A 19,925-nucleotide genomic window follows, 5' to 3' on the forward strand; every position below is an offset into this window, starting at 1 on the left:
ATGGCATTTCAAGAAGGACTCCCTCAAGGCAGTGTTCCAGTCCCTTTGCTATACAACAACTATACAAACAATCGACCATTACATGAAACACCAAGCAGTTTATCTATGCAGATGATACAGTGTGTATACACATGTGTATGTCATGTGTGTGTACTGAATAGGAGGACATGTTATATTTCCTTTGTGAAGTGAAAACCGTCTATATGGAATGATTCTAATATCTTGTAATGATGATACAGCTATTGCTGCATAAGGGAAGACCTTCGAAGAAGTAGAACAGAAGTTGACATTGGGTCTGGACATCAAGCTACTATGACAACTTCCTGGTACTGAATTCCTCAGAGACTCAAGTCTGCTCATTCCATCTATACAACTGGGAATCAAGGATGAAACTGAATATCTTTAGTCATGGTCAGCAACTACAACACTGCTTTAATCCAAGATATCTTGGGGTTGTTTTGGGTAGATTTCTTACCTTCAGACAACACCCCAATACAAAAACTAAGGTTAATGCCACAAACAAACAATCTCCTGCAAAAGCTTACTGGGAAAACATGGAGAAAATAACCGACAGAACTTAGAACATCAGCCTTGGCATTCTGTTTCGCTGAAGCCGAGTATGCTGGTCCTGCACAGGGTGCATCAGCTCATACAAAGAAGATTGATTTAGTCCTCAAACAGGCTGTTACAGGCTGCTTCAAACCTACTTCTGTCGACAACCTGTACTCCCTTGCTGGCGTTGTGCCACCCAAAATAAGAAGATAAGTTGCCGCAGAGGCAGGAAGAAAGAAAGAAGCAACTTGATTTAAGTCATACCGACACAGATAGGTCTGATCAAAAATTTAGATGTATGGCTTTTCAGGCGTTTGCTCTATTAACCAGCATTTCGTCTTAGGTCTGACACTAGACTCGTCAGAGTGGGATGTGTCAGACCCTACCCACTTATGCTGGGGTGTATGCAGGTGAACTTATCAGAAGCCTCTTATGCGGCACAGTCTGATAACTGCATACGGGAGATAAAACTCCACAATGGAATTAATGCCCGCCTAGCAATTCCAAATGGTACAGATCAAAAATTTCTAAATTTTTGATCTGATTTTTGATATGCTCTATTGGTGGAAAAATATCTAATTCCCTCCATGGGAATTTAGAATTACCATTACAGATAGGTCTTACGATGACGATGGGATAGGAAGGGCCTAGGAGAGGGAAGGAAGCGGTGTGGCCTTAATTAAACTACAGCCCCAGCATTTGCTTGGTGTGAAAATTGGAAACCACAGCAAACCACCTTTAAGGCTGCGAAACCCACCATCTCCTGAATGCAAGCTCACTGCTGTGAGCCCCTAACCGCACAGCCAACTCGCCCGGTAAAGAAATATGCAAAGACAGACAGTAGGCACACACTGTATGGCCATCAACTGGCCATATGTAGATTTTGATCCTGTCATACCTTTCTGGCAAGAAAAACACCTTTATAAGAAAGCAGGGAAATTAGTACACTTCAGAAATGGAGAGCAAAGAACCAGTTTCCCATTGTTCCACTAAAGGAACAGCAACCACCTGGACATAATTTGCTTTTTCCTGTGTGGAAGACTTAGAACTGGCTCAGCACTGGTGTTTTAAAATTCAAAACAAATTTAGAGTGATGGGGGATGCTCCTGGAAGGAGAAAACATCGTGTGTTTCTGTGGGATAATGCAGGACTCTCAACATTTTATGACTTGTATAAATGTAGTTCAACTTTACATAAAGGAAGATCTTATGTTTGCAAAGCAGTCGACGTAGCTGGATTGGCTGGACTGACCTCATGTAATCCAGATGAGAAAAGTAGGGTACCTTGAGCCTTGCGTATGTATCCACACTACTGAAGATAAGCCACTCGTGATTTCTCCAGTTTCTACCACTCCTTCCCTACCCAAGCCTTGAATTTCTTGCTTTCTTTACTTCTTTTTTACACTGGATGGATTATTCTTAATCCATTTGCATTACACGGAACTTTTTCATGCTTACTAAAAACCGGGGTGTTATATTCATGGGAAAATAAGACTATAAATTATGTCATAATGCTGGATAAAGTTAGGGAAGTATTAGAAATAGGGAAAAACCATCTGTAGCCTTTCTCAAATAGGAAGTATTATAAAAGTTTGTACAGTAGTCATAAATCTTACATTATATTCTTCAACTCATATGTGAATGAAGGAGAGTAATAAAGAGAGACATGAAATAAGCTGGAGAGGGTAAGGGAAATGGTACAGGAGAGGGGGAACATAATAATTTCCAACTAAGATGTGATTAAGGAAGAAGAGATTAGATTACATATAGACTTCACTAGTGGCAATGTTAGGACTCTGGGCTTTGTCATAAAACACTATCACAAAAATTTGATTAATCCTCCGGTGGGCATGCCATGGGATTCATATGGGAAAATTTAGCTTCTCGAGTCTCTGTCAGCTACTTCTGGAAGTTATTGTTAGTGGTTTCTGGTATTCTAATATTAAATCTTCATCACTTGTGACATGACTGTGACTGAGTAAAAACTTGACCCACTATTGGTTTAGCACTGATATTAGGGGTATAAATGCAGGCATTATTTTCAGATTCAACAATCCTGAAGATACACAAAGAAGAATGATTTTGAAATGCCTGGCATATAGAATGCTATTTCTCCAGTTTCTACCACTCCTTTCCTACACAAGCCTTGAATTCTTTGCTTTCTTTATTTCTTTTTTACACTGGCTGAATTAATCCATTTCCTTATGCTTACTAAAAACATAGGTGTTACATTCATTGGAAAATGGAAAGGACTTGCAGACTATAAATTATGCGATAATGTTGGATAAAGTTAGGGAAGTATTAGGAATAGGGAAAAGGCATGTGTAGCCTTTCTAAAATAGTAAGTATTATAAAAGTTTGTACAGCAGTCATAACTCTTACATTATATTCTTCAACTGATATGTGATTTAAGGAGAGTAATAAAGAGAGACAACAAGTTAACCACTTTTTTGAAAGATTTTCAAGTATACCCGTATTTACAAATGAAGGCATGCCTGGAAAAACGGGCTAACACTCAAAATTTAAAAAAAAAATAGAGTTAAGTGTTGCTATCTGTTGCTGGATCAGAGATATATCTGTCGTGATGTCAGGCTATCCCTCAGCGATCATTACATTAATATGAAAGACGAAAGTTCTTGCGTTTCTGGAATTTGCCTTATCTCTAATGTCAAGAACGGGCTAAGCCACCACTGCAATATATCTGCCTTCAAGAGGCAAGTAGTGGAACCAGAGCGTAAGCATGATAACTAACACAGTGAATAACGTTCTAAATAAGAAAGTATATTTGTGAATATCTTAAGTAATACATAGAATAGATCCCTAATGAAGTATGTCACCTGATTGTCTATTCTGATTCATGTTTTTGCCAGAATAAGAACCTTTCTTTGGTTACTTTCTGAAATTTTCTCACACAATCTGGCAAGTTTGATGATGTAGTGCATAAATATTTGGTACCCAGACATACATATTTACCTTGTGACTGGGACTTTGGTCTTGTTGTTGTTTGAGTCATCAGTACATAGAATGGTTTGATGCAGCCCTCCGTGCCACCCTATCCTGTGCTAACATTTTCATTTCTACGTAATTATTGCATCCTACATCTGCTCTAATCTGCTTGCCATATTCATACCTTGGTCTACCCCTACCTACACTTCCTTCAAAAACCAACTGAACAAGTGCTGGGTGTCTTAAGATGTGTCCTATCATTCTATCACTTCTTCTCATCAAATTTAGCCAAATTGATCTCCTCTCACCAATTTGATTCAGTATCTCTTCATTCCTGATTCGATCTATCCATCTTGCTTTCAGCATTCTTCTGTAACACCACATTTCAAAAGCTTCTACTCTCTTTCTTTCTGAGCTAGTTATTGTCCATGTTCCACTTCCATACAATGCCACGCTCCACAAGAAAGTCTTCAAAAACACTTTCTAATTCCTATATCAATGTTTGAAGTGAGCAAATTTCTTTTCTTAAGAAAGCTCTTCCTTGCTTGTGTTTGTCTGCATTTTATGTCTTCCTTACTTCTGCCATCGTTAGTTATTTTACTACCCAAGTAACAATATTCATCTACTTCCTTTAAGAATTCATTTGCTAATCTAGTATTTCCTGCATCACCAGCCTTCGTTCGACTGAACTCCATTACTTTTGTTTTGGACTTATTTATTTTCATCCTGTACTCCTTACCCAAGACTTCGTCCATACCATTCAGCAGCTTCTCGAGATCTTCTGCAGTCTCAGATAAATTAACAATATCATTGGCAAATCTCAAGGTTTTTGATTTCCTCTCCTTGGATTGTGATTTCCATTCCAAATTCCTCTTTGATTTCCTTTACTGCCTGTTCTGTGTAAACACTGAAAAGGAGGGGGGACAAACTGCAGCCTTGCCTCACTCCTTTCTGGATTGCTGCTTCTTTCTCAAAGCCCTCGATTCTTTACCACTGCAGACTGAATTTTATAGAGATTGTAGATAATTCTTTGTTCTCGGTATCTGATCCCAATCACCATTAATAACAAATATTTAAGAATTAAATTTTATGCCTTCTCCTAAACTACTGTTTTTCTCAGCGTGATTACAATTATTTATAGCCTAGATTGGAGCAACTTATTCCATGACTTTACCTACTGATATTCGTGAAGATACGACCGCGAATAACATAAGTATTTGAGAATTAAATTTTAGGCCTTCGCCGAAACTACCATTTCGTTAAGTGTGAATACAATGATTTATGGCCTAGATTGTAGTGACTTATTCCCCGACTTTGCATACCGATTTTCATTAAATTCTCTTTAGCCGTTTTCTCGTGATGCGTGTACATACATACATACATACAGACAGACAGAAATTACGGAAAATTCGAAAGTGCATTTCGTTGTTACTGTGGACATGACTGATACATAAATACCATCCTTTTTAAATTCTGAGCAATGTACAGACAAAACTCTTATTTTATATATATAGATGTATACGAGATCTTTTGACAATGAAAAGTAACAGAAACTCATCAACTGCAAATAACTACATTTTTCATATGCACTCTTGGCACGAAATATCCTGCGATACTCCAAGTTATACAGCAAGGAGCCTGTGGTCCTAAAAACCCATTATCGACAACAATGACAGACTTCAAAGACAATCATTATACTTGCCAGTGAGAGAATGCCTATGACTACTATAGTTTTTAATGAGACATGGTTATTATAGTTGAGCTTTCTGAGATGATTGTGTAGCTGCTTAATTAATTGGCTTGATACATTCTAGACATCTATAGGACTCTCTGCCACTCTACCTAGATGCTATGTCAGATGAAATTTTTCCCACACTTCACCTGCAGTAAGAAATGTACCTACAGTAAATTGTAACCACATCAAAAGTAATAAATATAAAATGTTAATGAAAGCATAACAATTATTTATTAATTTAAATCATTGTGTAGAATTAATTTAGTATGCAAATAATTATTTACATACAATGCAATGCTGTTTTAAGCGACAGTAAATGTGAATTTTTTTCAAGGAACAGAGTCTATAAAGGTTAAATTCAAATCAACTTGCCTCTTTGCCATGTATTGTATACAATACTGCTTCTCCATATGTCGGGGAAAAAACCCACGCTCATGAACTTCTTTGTCCCAGTAGTTAAGTTTTGCCTTTAATTAATATTTGCCCAACTTCACTTTCTTGAGCATCACAGGGAATGTACTTTCTCATATGAGAATGAAAGGGTAACTTTAAAAATTTTACAGCCTGTGATTTTACTGGATAGGCCTATTCATGTTTTCAACATTGAGGGTACTGAAGCATTGTTAGTTGTCCGTAAGCTTTTTGTATAAGCCTATTTGAAGCTCCAGGGGAGTTTGCACAATGCACTTTCCACCAATCATTAATTATTATTTGTGAAAAAAAACAAAAAAAACAAAAAAAACAAAAAAAAAAAAAAACGGTGTTATTAATTTTTTTTGCTAGTGGTTTAACGTTGCACTAACACACTGAAGGTTTTTGGCGATGAGAGGTTGGAAAAGGGCTAGGACAGGGAAGAAAACAGCCATGGCCTTAAACAGTCCTGGCATTTGCCTGGTTTGAAAATAGAAGCCACTGAAAACCATCTTCAGAGCTGCTGATGGTAGGATTCAAACCCACTATTTTCCAATGCAGGATTAAATATTGAAGTTCACAACAGAGACGATATGTCATTTATCAATACATTTCTGACAGATGATTTTATCACGTTTATGATCAGACAAATCTGTACGCAGACCAGGTAATGCCACGCCCATTCACAAAGAATTCAGCACTGCTGATATAGAAACCAGGGTTTCAGTGTCAGAAATGAAATATTTTTTAGGGCTAATGGTTATTACTGGTACTATTAGGAAGCCAGATATAAAAATTTACTGGGCAGATGATCCCACTTTCAAAACTCCAATTTTTGCAAAAACAATGCCTAGGAACTGGTTTGAAATTATAATGTCATTCCTTCATTTCAATGATACAGGCATTATGAGAGTACAGTAGTGCAGATAAGCTCTACAAAATTAGGCCGCTATTAGATCAGCTTAGAGACCAGTTTGCTTTGGTGTACACCCCAGAGCAAAACCCCTGTCACTAGATGAAGGAATGTTGGCTTGGAGAGGGTGTCTTCGATTCCATGTTTACAATCTGGGTAAGATAATGAAATATGGAATAAAAGTTTGCATGGTTTGTGAACTTAAAAAAAAAAAAAAAGTTGGAGAAAACGTTTAGAAGGCAAAAGACCTAGAGACAGACCTCGAAGGAGATGGATCGAACAAGTCAAACAAGATTTAGAACATAGAGGAGTGGACTTGAAACAAGTACAGGAAGAAGAATGGTACCTGAATCGACTGAAGTGGCGAACGCTCATACACCACGCCTGGGAAACTGGAGACGATTAACTGATGATGGTAATGATGATGATGATGATGATGGCTTGTGAACTGAAAATATATGATGCTATCTCCGTGATACAGTATTTCAGCTTTTAAACCTCTACCTACATTAGGGATATTCCATCTGCATGGACAATTATTATAACTAACAGTCTCCAGGTAGTAAAATAATTACGAGAGTGAAACATTGTCATATGTGGAACAATCCATAAAAAACAGGGGCCTACCACAAGAATTTAGGGATCACCAAAAACGATTAAAAAAAGGTGAGATGACATTTTGACAAGATGGAGAAGTGCTCCTTGTTGCGTGGAAGGACTAGAAACCATAAGTATGAATTCAACATTGCATTCTGCTGAAATGGTTAAAACACAATCTAAATTTAAATGTAACAAAAACTTTTCAGTCTGTCAAAACACACTGAAATTGCATTTAACTAAGTCAACACTGAAAAGTATGGCTTCAACAAACAATCTAAATTTGGCAGGAAGAAACTAAAACTGGTATGCATAGCAGACTACAATCAACACATGCATGGGGTAGACACAGCGGATCAGTACCTGGCATTATCACATTTACACGAATAATAACCGCATATATTATTATTTTTTTTTTTTTTTGCTAGGGGCTTTACGTCGCACCGACACAGATAGGTCTTATGGCGACGATGGGATAGGAAAGGCCTAGGAATTGGAAGGAAGTGGCCGTGGCCTTAAGTAAGGTACAGCCCCAGCATTTGCCTGGTGTGAAAATGGGAAACCACGGAAAACCATCTTCAGGGCTGCCGATAGTGGGATTCGAACCTACTATCTCCCGGATGCAAGCTCACAGCCGCGCGCCTCTACGCGCACGGCCAACTCGCCCGGTCGCATATATTTTAGAAAAATTGAGGCATGAAATTGGAGTGCGGGTTTTATTTGAGTCAAGGTTGGCAAAACACTCCTGGCTCACCTAGTTTTCGATGTTAGGTGTACAGTTATGCTTTGTGTAACTGCAAATGTAAGAAAACTGCCCCCAAATATCATATTTAAACAGAAAACAATTCAGACGTTTAATTTAAAACTGCCTTTACATTTAAAAAAATAGTATTTTACAGAGTAATTTAAATTCAAAATGTCTCCGTGTCACGATAGAATACGTCTTCCGGAATGTGCAGGGGTAGCTTTCCACACTTTCACTCACTGGTATGTCTACAGTGCGTTTCAAGGTTGCTAAGTTCGAGTGAAATCGTAATTGTTTTGTATTCAGCGTTTTAAGGAATGCCACGTCACATAACAGGCAGTGTGCCGAGGAGCAGAAACCATGAACACTGGCGATGCTGACAGCTGGAGAAAAAGCGTGGCTCGTAATTATAATTGATTCATACGTACCAAACAATACTGTCAATGCCAATGAAACTGCATTTTTTTAAATGCCTAGCCCAAATGGACTTATGTTTTTCAAGGATATAGGGTCACTGTACTGAGCTGCAATGCAGACGGAAGCGAAAGACTTCCTCCCTTCTTCATAAAATTTTGATAAGCCACGATATTTTAAGGGCGTCCGGCACTTTCCGTGCAAGTACAAGGCATCTATAAATGCAAACAGTACAGTAATCCAAAAAATAAAGCACTTGAACAGGGGGGCCAGTATAATCTGTCCTCGTCTTTAAATCATGTTTCTTTTCTTTCGTTACATGAGGTTATGTTTGTCTGTCAGTGATTTATCCACGTGCATTTTTTGAATAATGTAAATGCACCTTGTAGGATACATTTAGGAAATAGTTCTTTATATGGCATTTTCAAAGGTTTAAACAGTGAATCAAGGTAATTGCATGCATGAATGGATTTAGAATACTTTGTGACATGGCAAGGGTGGCATTTCTGAATTACGAGTAAGGACAAAGTTACTGTCCTATATTGCAATGCAGACGCAAGCGAGAGAATTCTTATTTCCACCCCTCATCATAGGAATGTTTGATAAGCACAATGTTTTAAGGGCATCGGGTACTTTCCGTGCAAGTAAAAGGCATCTACAATGCACAAAGTACAGTAATCTAATGAATCAATTACTTGCACAGGGGTGCCAGCATAGATTTCTCCTTGTCTTTGAGTAATTTTTTCTTTCGTTGTGTAAGGTTATATTTGTCAGTGAGTTATCAAAGTGCATTATTTGAATACTGTAAAGGCATGTTGTTGGATATATTTTGGAAATGAAAGGTTTAATCATCATCATCATCATCATCATCATCAATGTCCCACTCCAGTCGCCTGGGTGTGGTTAACAAGCCTCCTAAACTCCTTTCTGTCCTTCCACTTTTCCTGCTCCATTACTTCCGCCACATCCAATCCAGCTTCTCTAATGTCTTTCCAAATCTGATCTATCCACCTTCTTCTCGGTCTTCCAACTGATCTCTTTCCCTTAACTTCTCTTTCCAATTCCCTTCCTGCTACCCGTTCCTTTCCCATTCTTTTTTCATGTCCGAACCATCTGTCTTGCTTTCTGCATGTTCTGTACTAATGGTTCAATATTTAGCTCTTCTCTGATTTTAATATTTTGGATTCTATCTCTTCTTGTCTTTTTAAACAATGTTCTTAAAAATTTCATTTCTACTGCTTGGTCTTACTATCTTGTCTCTTATTAGTTACCAACGTTTTGTTACAATTGGCATGAAATACTGTTTATATAATGTTAATTTTGTTCTCTTGGGTACTTTGTCATCCCATAAAAGCTCTCTGACTTGATGATAAAATGTTGTTTAAACTGTGAATAAATGTTAACTGCATGCAGTAACGGGTCTTAGAATATTTTTTAATGCGGCAAAGGTTGGCATTTCTGAATTACAAGTTGGTAGTTAATTCGAAATCGCGTAATTCGAAGTCCGATTTTTGCGTCCCAATGATTTTGAATTAACGAGGTTTTACTGTATTGCAAAACTAACATCCGAGTTCGCCGGTGTGTCTGTTTCAAGTGTTTACATTGCACGAGAAGAATTATCCATCACGGGTCGTGTTAATATCCGAGTAAAAAGAGACCATGTGTGAAAAGTGTTTTACACGTGGAATGTGACAAATTTGTAGGTAATGTAGGAGAGAATTCTAGTGATGCAAGAGACGACGAATCTTCCGATCTACAGGGAATCGAGCCTATTGCAAGTTCAGATTAATGAAATACCTGTCACATACTGTAAGTAGGTCTACTTGCTAATTTTCATGGCAAATATATTTAATAGCAGTGATAATGTATTTTTATCATCTGAAATATGTTCAAGCAAAGCAGCAGTATCCAGAAATTAACAAGTTCAATTTGCTTAAAGACCATGTGAAGCTTGCGGAATTGTATAAAATGTTTGTTTGTGCTTACAATTACTCTTTCGATGGGAGGAATTTGAGATCATTTCATTTTTTTTCAAAACGATCCTTCCTAAAATTAGGGTGCGGGAATTATTAGCATAAATACGGTATATGCCTTAATTCGGAAAACATGCAAGTGGGTGAAGAAGGTGTTTTTCTATCCATCTTATTCAACTGCTTCTGACTGTGCCAGAAATAAAATTCACACAAGGAAATAATGTATCTAACATTCACACAGAAGAGGGTTTGCATGATTTAGCTGTATCACCAGCTGTTTTTGATATCTGGTGGGTTTCAACATCTTCCTCTACGACCCGCACTTCCAATCACATCCCTCCCAAGAAAGCACCAGCAAAAGACACCCCATTCCCGTTTGGATGGAAAAAGAAAGAAGTATGTGCTGTTGTAATGCTTCCCCCTCCTCATAAAAAGTGACAGTACTCTGCATGAAGAGGTACTGTGCCTGAAGAACAGAAAAGTGAGTGAAACTCGGGGGGGTACTGTAGAAAGTGTGGTGTTCCTTATGCAAGGTGGACAGCATGTGATACCAGATATCACACAATTAAATCATACTAGATCATCTTAATAAGGTATGTAAAACTTTTCCGACTTCTAGGGTTAATAGTTAAGGAGTAATTCTAGGTTAAACTGTGTATTACAAGTTACCTAGTGAGTCAGCAAGGCACTTAAAAATTGTCGCTGGGCTGCATGAAAATGCCCGCGGAGGGACCTGGGAGGGTTACCTTTCAGTTAATGATCCATGTAAACTATGAACAAGAAATGTTAAAGATTACAGCCTTGTCTAACACCTGTAAAAACCTTGAACCACAAACTCATTCTACTACCAATTCTCACTGCAGGCCAATTGTCAACATAAATGCCTTTGATATTAATTATCCACCCTTAACCCCACAGTCCCCTAGTTCGGCAAATGTCTTCCCCTTAGGTACTCTGTCATATGCCTCCTCTAGATCAATGAAACATACACATAACTGTCAATTCCTATCATAGGATTTTTCAGTTACCTGGTGCATACTGAAAATATGGTCCGGACAGCCCCTGTGGTCTGAATCCACATTGATTTTTATCAAACTTACTCTCAACCACTAACCGCACCCTCTCTTCCAAAATCCCAGTGAACAACTTGCCTGGTATACTGATCAATGAGATACCACAGTAGTTGTTGCAATCCTTCCTGTTCCCTTGCTTACAGCTAGGTGCAATTACTGCTTTTGTCCAACCAGAAGGTATCTTACTAACATTCCATGCTATGAAACCATTTCACCCCTGCCTTTCAGGTGTATTTCACCGTTTCAGGTCTAATTGCATCTATTCCTGCTGCTTTATGAAAATGGAGTTTATTTATCATCCTTTCCACTTTCTTGAGCATAATTTCACCAGCATCACTGTCCTCCTCCCAATGAGCTCAGTTGTTCTTGGCCATCACAAGGAAGATTTTCAAAATATTCCTTTCACCTGTCCAGTGATTCTAACATGAGTTTACCCGATTAATCCAAAATACTGTTCATTTCCTTTATCCTTCCCTTTCTAAGATTCTTTATTACTGTTCAGAAAGGTTTCCCTGCTGCTTGACCTAGCCTTTCTAGGTTATTACCAAAATCTTGAACTTTTTTTTCCCCCTCCACTGCGTTTCTTTCATCTATGTACAATTCTCTGTCTGCATCAGTTCTTGTTTGGAGCCATTTTTGACACCCCTTCTTTTTATGTTTACAAGCTGCTTTCACTTCATCATTCCACCAAGATGTTTGCTTTTTTCCCATCTTTACACATAGTTATTCCTAGGCATTTTCTTGCTGTTTCTACAGAATCTCTGTATGCCACCCATTCTCTTTCTATATCTTGAACCTACTTATTGCCCATTGTTTGGAACTTCTCACCAATCATATCCATATACTTTTCTCTAATTTCCTAGTTCTGGATATTTTCTACCCTTATTCGTTTGCAGACACATTTCATTTTCTCTATCCTAGGCCTAGAGATACTTAGTGGTCCGTATCATCGAAAAATCTCTGGAAAACTTGTACATTTCTAACAGGTTTTCTGAATTCAAAGTTGGTTAAAATATACAATAGTCTATTATGGATCTGAACCCCTACCGTCCCATGTGTAACAGAGAATAGCCTTATCCATAAAGAATGTATTCTTGACTGCTAATCCCATACTAGCATTTATTATAATTAAAAAGAAGTACGGTGTGATTATACAATTAAAATAATTTACTATTTGACTACACACTAAAAAACTAACAGACACTAAAGAGACTGCCAGACTGAGGATTGCGGGTGGCAAGCGGGTGAACTATACCTCAGTGTCCATGACCTTAGCAAAAGAAAAATATATACACACCCGTTACCCTTCCTCACAGCATGTGCAAAGTCTCCACAACTTGCTGTGGAGCTACAGAAATTGGTTAGCCGAGATGAACGGTATTTTGTGCATATTTCCGCAGCTACTGCTTCCAGTCCCTTTTCTGGCCATATTCTTGCTGTTCTCATTTGATGCATCCTTTTTACATGGCCATACTATTTGAGTCTTGATGTTCTTACATTTTTCCTTAGCGACTGCTTTACTTGTGTATTATGATGGATCCCTTCATTCTGGATCTTATCTCTTCTTGTTTCCTGTAGCAATGACCTCAGGAACATCATTTCTGCAGCCTGAAGTCTGCTACTATTTCCACGGTTGATTGTACAGGTTAAGGGCATATGCAGTTATTGGCACAAAATATACCTGATAAAGGGTTCTTTTTGTACTTAAAGGTATTTGGTTGTCCCATAGAAGAGACCTAACTTGGTGATAAAATTGTGTTCCTTTTTGGACTCTGTTAGTGGTTTCAGCAGTAAACGCCTCCCATTCCTATTCCTATTCCCCACCTCACCTTCCCATATACTTCAGTTCTATTTTGAACTCTTGAATTACAATCGCCCATTAGCACTATCTTCTTCCTTCTCTCGACCCTGACTACAATGTCACTCAACATTTCTAATAGGTTTTCTGATTTCAAAGTTGGTTAAAATATACAATAGTCTATTATGGATCTGTACCCCTACCGTCAACTTCCTGCTCATCTGCACCCTCACATGGTAAACACACTGAGACAATTCTCATCCTAATTCCTCATACTGCCAAATCTACCCAGATAATTAGCTCATTTACGTGCCTCACAAGAACTATGTTGCAAGCAATAGTATTCCTGATGAATAGTCCTACCCCACAATCTGCCCTTCCCTTTTTAACACCCATCAAGAAATTGGCAAAATCTCCTCATACCATCATGATAGAAGTTGATGCAACTGTTTTCCATGTGTTCTTACGTTATTCACCTATATTTTATTCATAAATATGTCCAGAATACCACGAGTTGTTGGAACAAAAAAATGAAATAATATGTAAAAGAAATAATTGACGATTCCTATTCTGCTTTTAGGAAGATCTTTTTCATTATAATTCAATATTTTTCAAAACAATTTAGAAAACATAAATACTGATGACAACACTTATATCTTACCTTCAAACACCCCGGACCCTCATTCTTTTAGAATACGGTAATGGTTTTTCAATATGTTACACAAATTGTGTACAAAATGATTTGAAATAAAAGACCTAAAAAGCCTGGGTGAAGAACTGGGGTGGGCTCAATGCATTAAGACATTTGTAGAACATTTTATTGAATTAACATAAACTGATTGACTGAATATTAGGCATCAACTGTTTATAGCAAACTGGATAGCAATGTGGTCAAATGGTCTGTATTGCTTGAGGATGGTTAAAAAAAGTATATAAAATAAAATTGATATCAAGATTGGATTAACTACTCACAACTTGAACAGATCCACTACACGATTCCAGATACTTCTGCGCTCTCTGTTCTTCCTCACGTAACTTGGCATCTGCATACCTCATATAATTCTGAACTCCATTTGCCTGAAGATACTGAGGAGCCTTCATTTTGTAAAATGCCTCTGTTGCCTCTATGTAGGCCTTTTCAAAATTCTCTCGATAGATCTGTAATTTATCATCTGGGTTTGAACACAGGTTAACTGGAAAGAAAATGAAAACTACATTAAAATCTCTGTGCTATTTAAAAATCGAGTTGAAGACCCAGAAGTGTGGAACACTTTACCAAAGATCACACTTTCCTCAGCCGAAAATGACGTACTCACTTTATAAATGCACACCTATATTCTCAACCAAAGACATTCGTTCTAAGAACTGATGGCTCTGGAGGGGAAAAAAAATCCTTTATTGGAACAATGAAACATGAAATGATGATATTTGGGCAATACCTCTGAATAAGATTCGTTGGAGTGCACTACTTTTGATACTGAAACCGTACAGCATCCTGTACAGTTCATTGGCAGTATATGCATATTTCCATTTCATTAAAATCATTTCGGAAGTCATGTTATTTGTAGCATACTGGGCAAAAGGAACATCCCCAGGACTCGATCGGTGTGTGGTCAGAATTGGACCCGCGAAAGAGCCCCGGCTAACAATAGAAAGTAATTAAATTAATGTTACTGGCTTAACGTCCCACTAACTACTTTTTATCGTTTTCAGAGATGCCGAGGGGCTGGAATTTTGTCCTGCAGGAGTTATTTTATATGCCAGTAAATTTACAGACATGTGACTGACATATCTGAGCACCTTCAAATACCACCGGACTGAGCCAGGATCGAACCTGCCAAGTTGGCGTCAGAAGGCCAGTGCCTCAACCGTCTGAGCCACTCAGCCCGGCGACAATAGAAAGGAGGAGGTGAAACCAGTCCTCGCGAGAAAAGTATTCCCTCTCGTCAGAAAGAATGAGGAACAAGACGCGATGCAAAAAGCAGTCTAATACGCCCAGAAATGGAGCTTAGTTACAGGGATCCAAACTAACAGAAACAACTTCCCATTTTTCCTCTACATTTCACGAGTGCCAACATCGAATTCTGGCGTGAAACTATGTGATATCCTGATCCAGACATAGGGAAAATATGTAGGGAGTGTCAATGAACAGAGCTGAATTTTCTGTGTATCCCAGACTGAAAATATGGAATACTTTATTCACAGGGTGAATTGAGGTCATCAGATGTCCAGCTGTAATGTATTGCTAACACATGTGAACACTCAGCGTCCCCATGCCGAGAATTGTACCTTAAGGTTAACTCCATCCACAAAGGGACGCAGGCACTCTAATTAAAGGGGGGAGCTTGATTACATAAAAACTGCCAATCGATCTGTGGTTGCACTTAGCTCAGGTGAAAGAGGAACTTGAGGTCTATAATAGGCCCTCTCTAAATGTTGCAAGCTTCAATTATTAATGGAGCCAATTTCATTAATTAAGCATGACAGAGCCTCCAACCATACGTGCTGGCAAGCTGGAAATAAAAGGAAGGCTGATGGATGACCCAAGGGAGTCTTGTGACAGCTAAGAAAGAACGAAGTTATTGTCCATCGTGGTCTTAAATGTTATAACCCAAGAGTGAATCTTGTGAACTGTGCATCAGGAAACTTGAATAATAGCCAATCGAGCCTAGACAAAAGTCTCAGATTACATGCATAATTAAGTAGGCTGCAACAGCTGTAATTTTGCTTATGTTGGCCAGACTGGAAGGAGTTTTAATGTACGGTACTTAGAACATGTCAATACTCTAAAATATAATAAATTATAGCAGCTGGACAACACATATATGACTACAATCACAAGTTTACTAACATTAATCAGGATATGGAAATCCTCAAAATTATGCATAAATGACCCCTCCTTAATATAACTGAAAACTGCTTCATACATTTAGACCAATATTTTAATCCAAATTACAATCTGAATGGCATTTCCAAAAAACCAAACATTTTATTTGACCTGCTCATTCATACTTTCAGAGACACTTTATCTAGCAGTCAGAATCCGATTTTTTGTTCTATTCATAATACCTTACTCAGGCAATCACCTATATTCCCGCATCCATCGGCCCCTCCTTAATCCCCTTTCTTTTCCTTGCTACCCCACTCTCTTCCCTGCCCACACCTCCCCCTAAAGACTTTGGTAGAACCTCATACATTCCTCTCCTCAACCTTTATTCACATCCAACTTCAATCCACAAGTTGCAGCATGAGGTGATTCCCATGCGACGTATGTCATTTATTATATTTCCCATATCATAACTCTTTTTATTCTTAACCATCATTTATACAAATAAAATCTTTATAGTCCGCATTGAACTGCAAAAGCCCACCACCTTATAGATACTACTAATGTATTTGGACCTCCATGCGCAACAATCATCATCATTCAAGATTCTTTAAACAGAAGAGCCTTTCTAACATTATTCATCGCATTCAGATGAACTGAATGTATAGTTTTTTATGTACATAACCCAAATATTTTAATATAATGAGAAGACACCTTGATATTGGCTGTTAATCTTTGAACAGACTACAACATGTTTAAAGAGCCATCTTCGATCGTATTTCTATGCATTAACTGCAACCTACGTTTTATGATTATCTATCAAAAGCAGCTTTAAATATATAGCAGCGCACCAACATTTTACGAACCTCTATTAAGAGCAACTCTTTAAAAGTAAGATTCCTTATATAGAACAGCCTTCTCTAACATCACGCATCGCATTCAGGTGAATTGAATATATAGTTTTGTGTACACAAGTCAAACATTGGCTTTGGAACACTTAAACTTTGAATGGCCTGCAGCTTATTTGGAGAGCCAACTTCAACTGCATTTCTATGCGTAAACTGCAACCAGCATTTATAAACCTATTAAAAGGATCTCTTTAACGTTGTGCAACAAAAGTCTTGAACATTACCTTATTTCTCATATGGTATGTACATATCATTTTAAATATTATTAACACTACACTGTGTCTTCTATTGCTTAAACATTTTACACACACACAAAAAAAAAAAAAATCAACCAGCCTTAACTTAAAATTCTACTGATTGTACGTACAGTTTTTTAAGATCATTGTGTCATTACATTGCTTATTTTATTCGATACATTTTTGTAATATGCTTCAAGGCTGATGATGACCTACGATTTAGGTCGAAACTAGTCCCTGAATGTGAATATAAATGTATATCACTTATAATTTGTATTGAAAAGGTGGACATTAAATATAAAATATTTAACTATATTGCTAGAACATCTGAATAAATAAGAGTGGGAGCTGGCTAGAACTATGCTGGCATAAGGTATGGCCCATCAGCAGTCAACTAGCATAAAAAATTCATGGCAGAAAATCGCGGCGATTCTGAACAAGGGTTTCTCAAGTCTATGAGTGCGTTGCTCATAGTATCAATGTGAACTGCCCGTGTCTAGAGTGACTCGTTTACATAAGGGAAACTCCTGTGTTCAATTCTGTGTATGTGTCATTGTAGCCAGAGAGGAACGCGTGATGAGTGCAGGAGCAGTGACCTATGGGATTACATCAAGATTGGTAGCGGCTGGATGACTCCATTCAACATGGACTACTACCGGCAAAGGCGAAATGCTGATTCTTTCATCTACAGTGCCGAGAGGATGAACGAGAACAACTCCACCATGGGTTCCCCTTGGAAGGAACATGATCACCAAAATAGAAGAGTAGATGTCAAGTTTGTACTTAGCATGCACTCATCAACCGGGATCAATGATGTAGGGTTTTCTTTTTAATGACATTAACATTGTAAAGAATGCATACCCTAATACTGAATTTGAGTTTTCTTTAGTCATGTTAACGGAAAGGTAAGAGAGCTAAATTTTCCGTAAGAAACCCCATTTTCTTTCTGGTTAGTATTTTGTGAGGAGTATTTTTGTTACTGATGATTTGTAATATGTTATAGTGTATGGGAGACAACGATAGGTTAGCATTTTGAGCATGGAATCAGTAGTGAGCAGTGGATGAGAGTTACCATGTCCTACAACTGGTCGCTCTAAAGGTCCAATCAGAGCATGCTTACCTGACCCGTATAATAGGGGATAAGACATAATGTATTTCAAGAAAGAAGAATTCTGAGACAAAGTGATACAAACTTGCGATTATTAGGGGGTGGAGATTAATTTTAGGGACAATATGCAGATCTCCCTTGATGTGATGATTTCACTTAGTTCTCATCTGGAGTGATTCTTTTGTTTTTTCTGTTTTGTGTGTGTGTGTGTGCAAAATCAGTGTGAAGTGTAGTAAGTATGTGTGTTCAGTCCCTCAGCGCTAATGCTGGTGGGGTCCTCAACAGCTCTGCCATCAGCTGTCATAGATGGCCTAGGCATCACTAAAGAGGCGTACTAGGGAAATGAGGAGTGGGTAGTTTCCTGTTGCTTTCCTCACCGAGCCAGAGTTGCTAGTCTGCCAAGCCCAGTGAAATGCATACACCAACTGACCCTATGAGCAACATTTTCACACCATTCATAGCAGGGACTGGCTGCATAAGGATTGGCATTACTAGCATCGCTCATACCTCGGTCACTTTCATATTGTCAAAGCCAAGGATAAGACAGAGACAGATCTATGAAAGTAACAAAATTGCTCTAGCCTATACCATAAGACATAGTGCACTGTAAACACTAGGTCCAGCCAGCAAAGGCATGTGAAGTGTACTGGGTACCAGGAAATTGAGAGAGTGATGAGAATTGACGGCAGGTGGAGAGAAAATATGGGATATGAGATAAAGATCAGTGACAGCCCTATGCCCAAGGAACTATGATATGCAATATGACAAGTAATGAGTGCCGAATGTGAAAAATAGTCTAAAATGAGGTATGAAGTAAGGAATTTGAATGTTATAATGATGATGATGATGCTTGTTGTGTAAAGGGGCCTAACATATAGGTCATCAGCTCCTAATGGCATAAAATGAGATGAAATGTAAGGACAATTAAAAATCTATAATCCTCCACTGACCAGAATTCAAAACGTGAGGACGAAGAATGAATGGATGGAGATGAATTTAAAACAATCAGTGGAACCGACCCGCAATGCCCCACATTACCAGAAACTAGCGCTAGACAATAGTATTACTGACCAAGGGTCTGCTTCTAAAGCACAATACTGAATCGATGATGATTGTAATCTGAACGGGTCCAAAATCCAGGTCATCAGCTCCTCATAATGGTACGTATTGCTAGGAAAGTAGAACCATGGTATTTGTCATGTTGCGGTACTAATCAAAAGTAGTGTAGACTCGCGGTATTCCACACATTATGGTACTACTCACAAGTAACGTAATGCGCACATGTAACACAGACCTATGGTGTTTCACACATTGTGCCGCTATTTACAGGCAACGCAAACCTATACAGGCAATGCAAACCTATGGTATTCTTCACATAAGTGGGTACTAATCATAGGCAAGGCAGAACCATGGTGTCGCTCATATAGTGGTACGAATCACAGGCACCGTAAAATGCATCCTGAGCACACACACTGTCGCTACTAATCACAAACCTAATGTGTACGTAACATAGTGGTACTACGCGCAAGTAAAAGCGACCCATGGTGTTCCCTGGTGGTGGTACTAATTACAAGTAGTATCATGGTTCTAATTTGATCATCCCTTGGTTGCCCCTTTTAGGTGCCTCTTACGACAGACACGGGATATAGTGGGTGTATTCTTCATCTGCGTCCCGCACCCACAGAGGGTT

General features: G+C 38.3%; 1 protein-coding gene across 4 annotated transcripts in view; it reads right to left on the minus strand.

Annotated features, from left to right (window-relative positions):
* Positions 1-19,925, minus strand: part of Cul5 (cullin 5) — a 277,814-nt gene that overhangs the window by 203,032 nt on the left and 54,857 nt on the right. For all 4 annotated transcript variants that reach the window (XM_067142608.2, XM_067142605.2, XM_067142607.2 and 1 more), the window contains one exon: positions 14,129-14,349. In XM_067142608.2, the coding sequence (XP_066998709.1) occupies positions 14,129-14,349 (221 nt within the window). The remainder of the gene's footprint in view (positions 1-14,128; positions 14,350-19,925) is intronic.

Source organism: Anabrus simplex, chromosome 3 (assembly GCF_040414725.1).
Source record: "Anabrus simplex isolate iqAnaSimp1 chromosome 3, ASM4041472v1, whole genome shotgun sequence".
NCBI classification, from domain to species: Eukaryota; Metazoa; Arthropoda; class Insecta; order Orthoptera; family Tettigoniidae; genus Anabrus; species Anabrus simplex.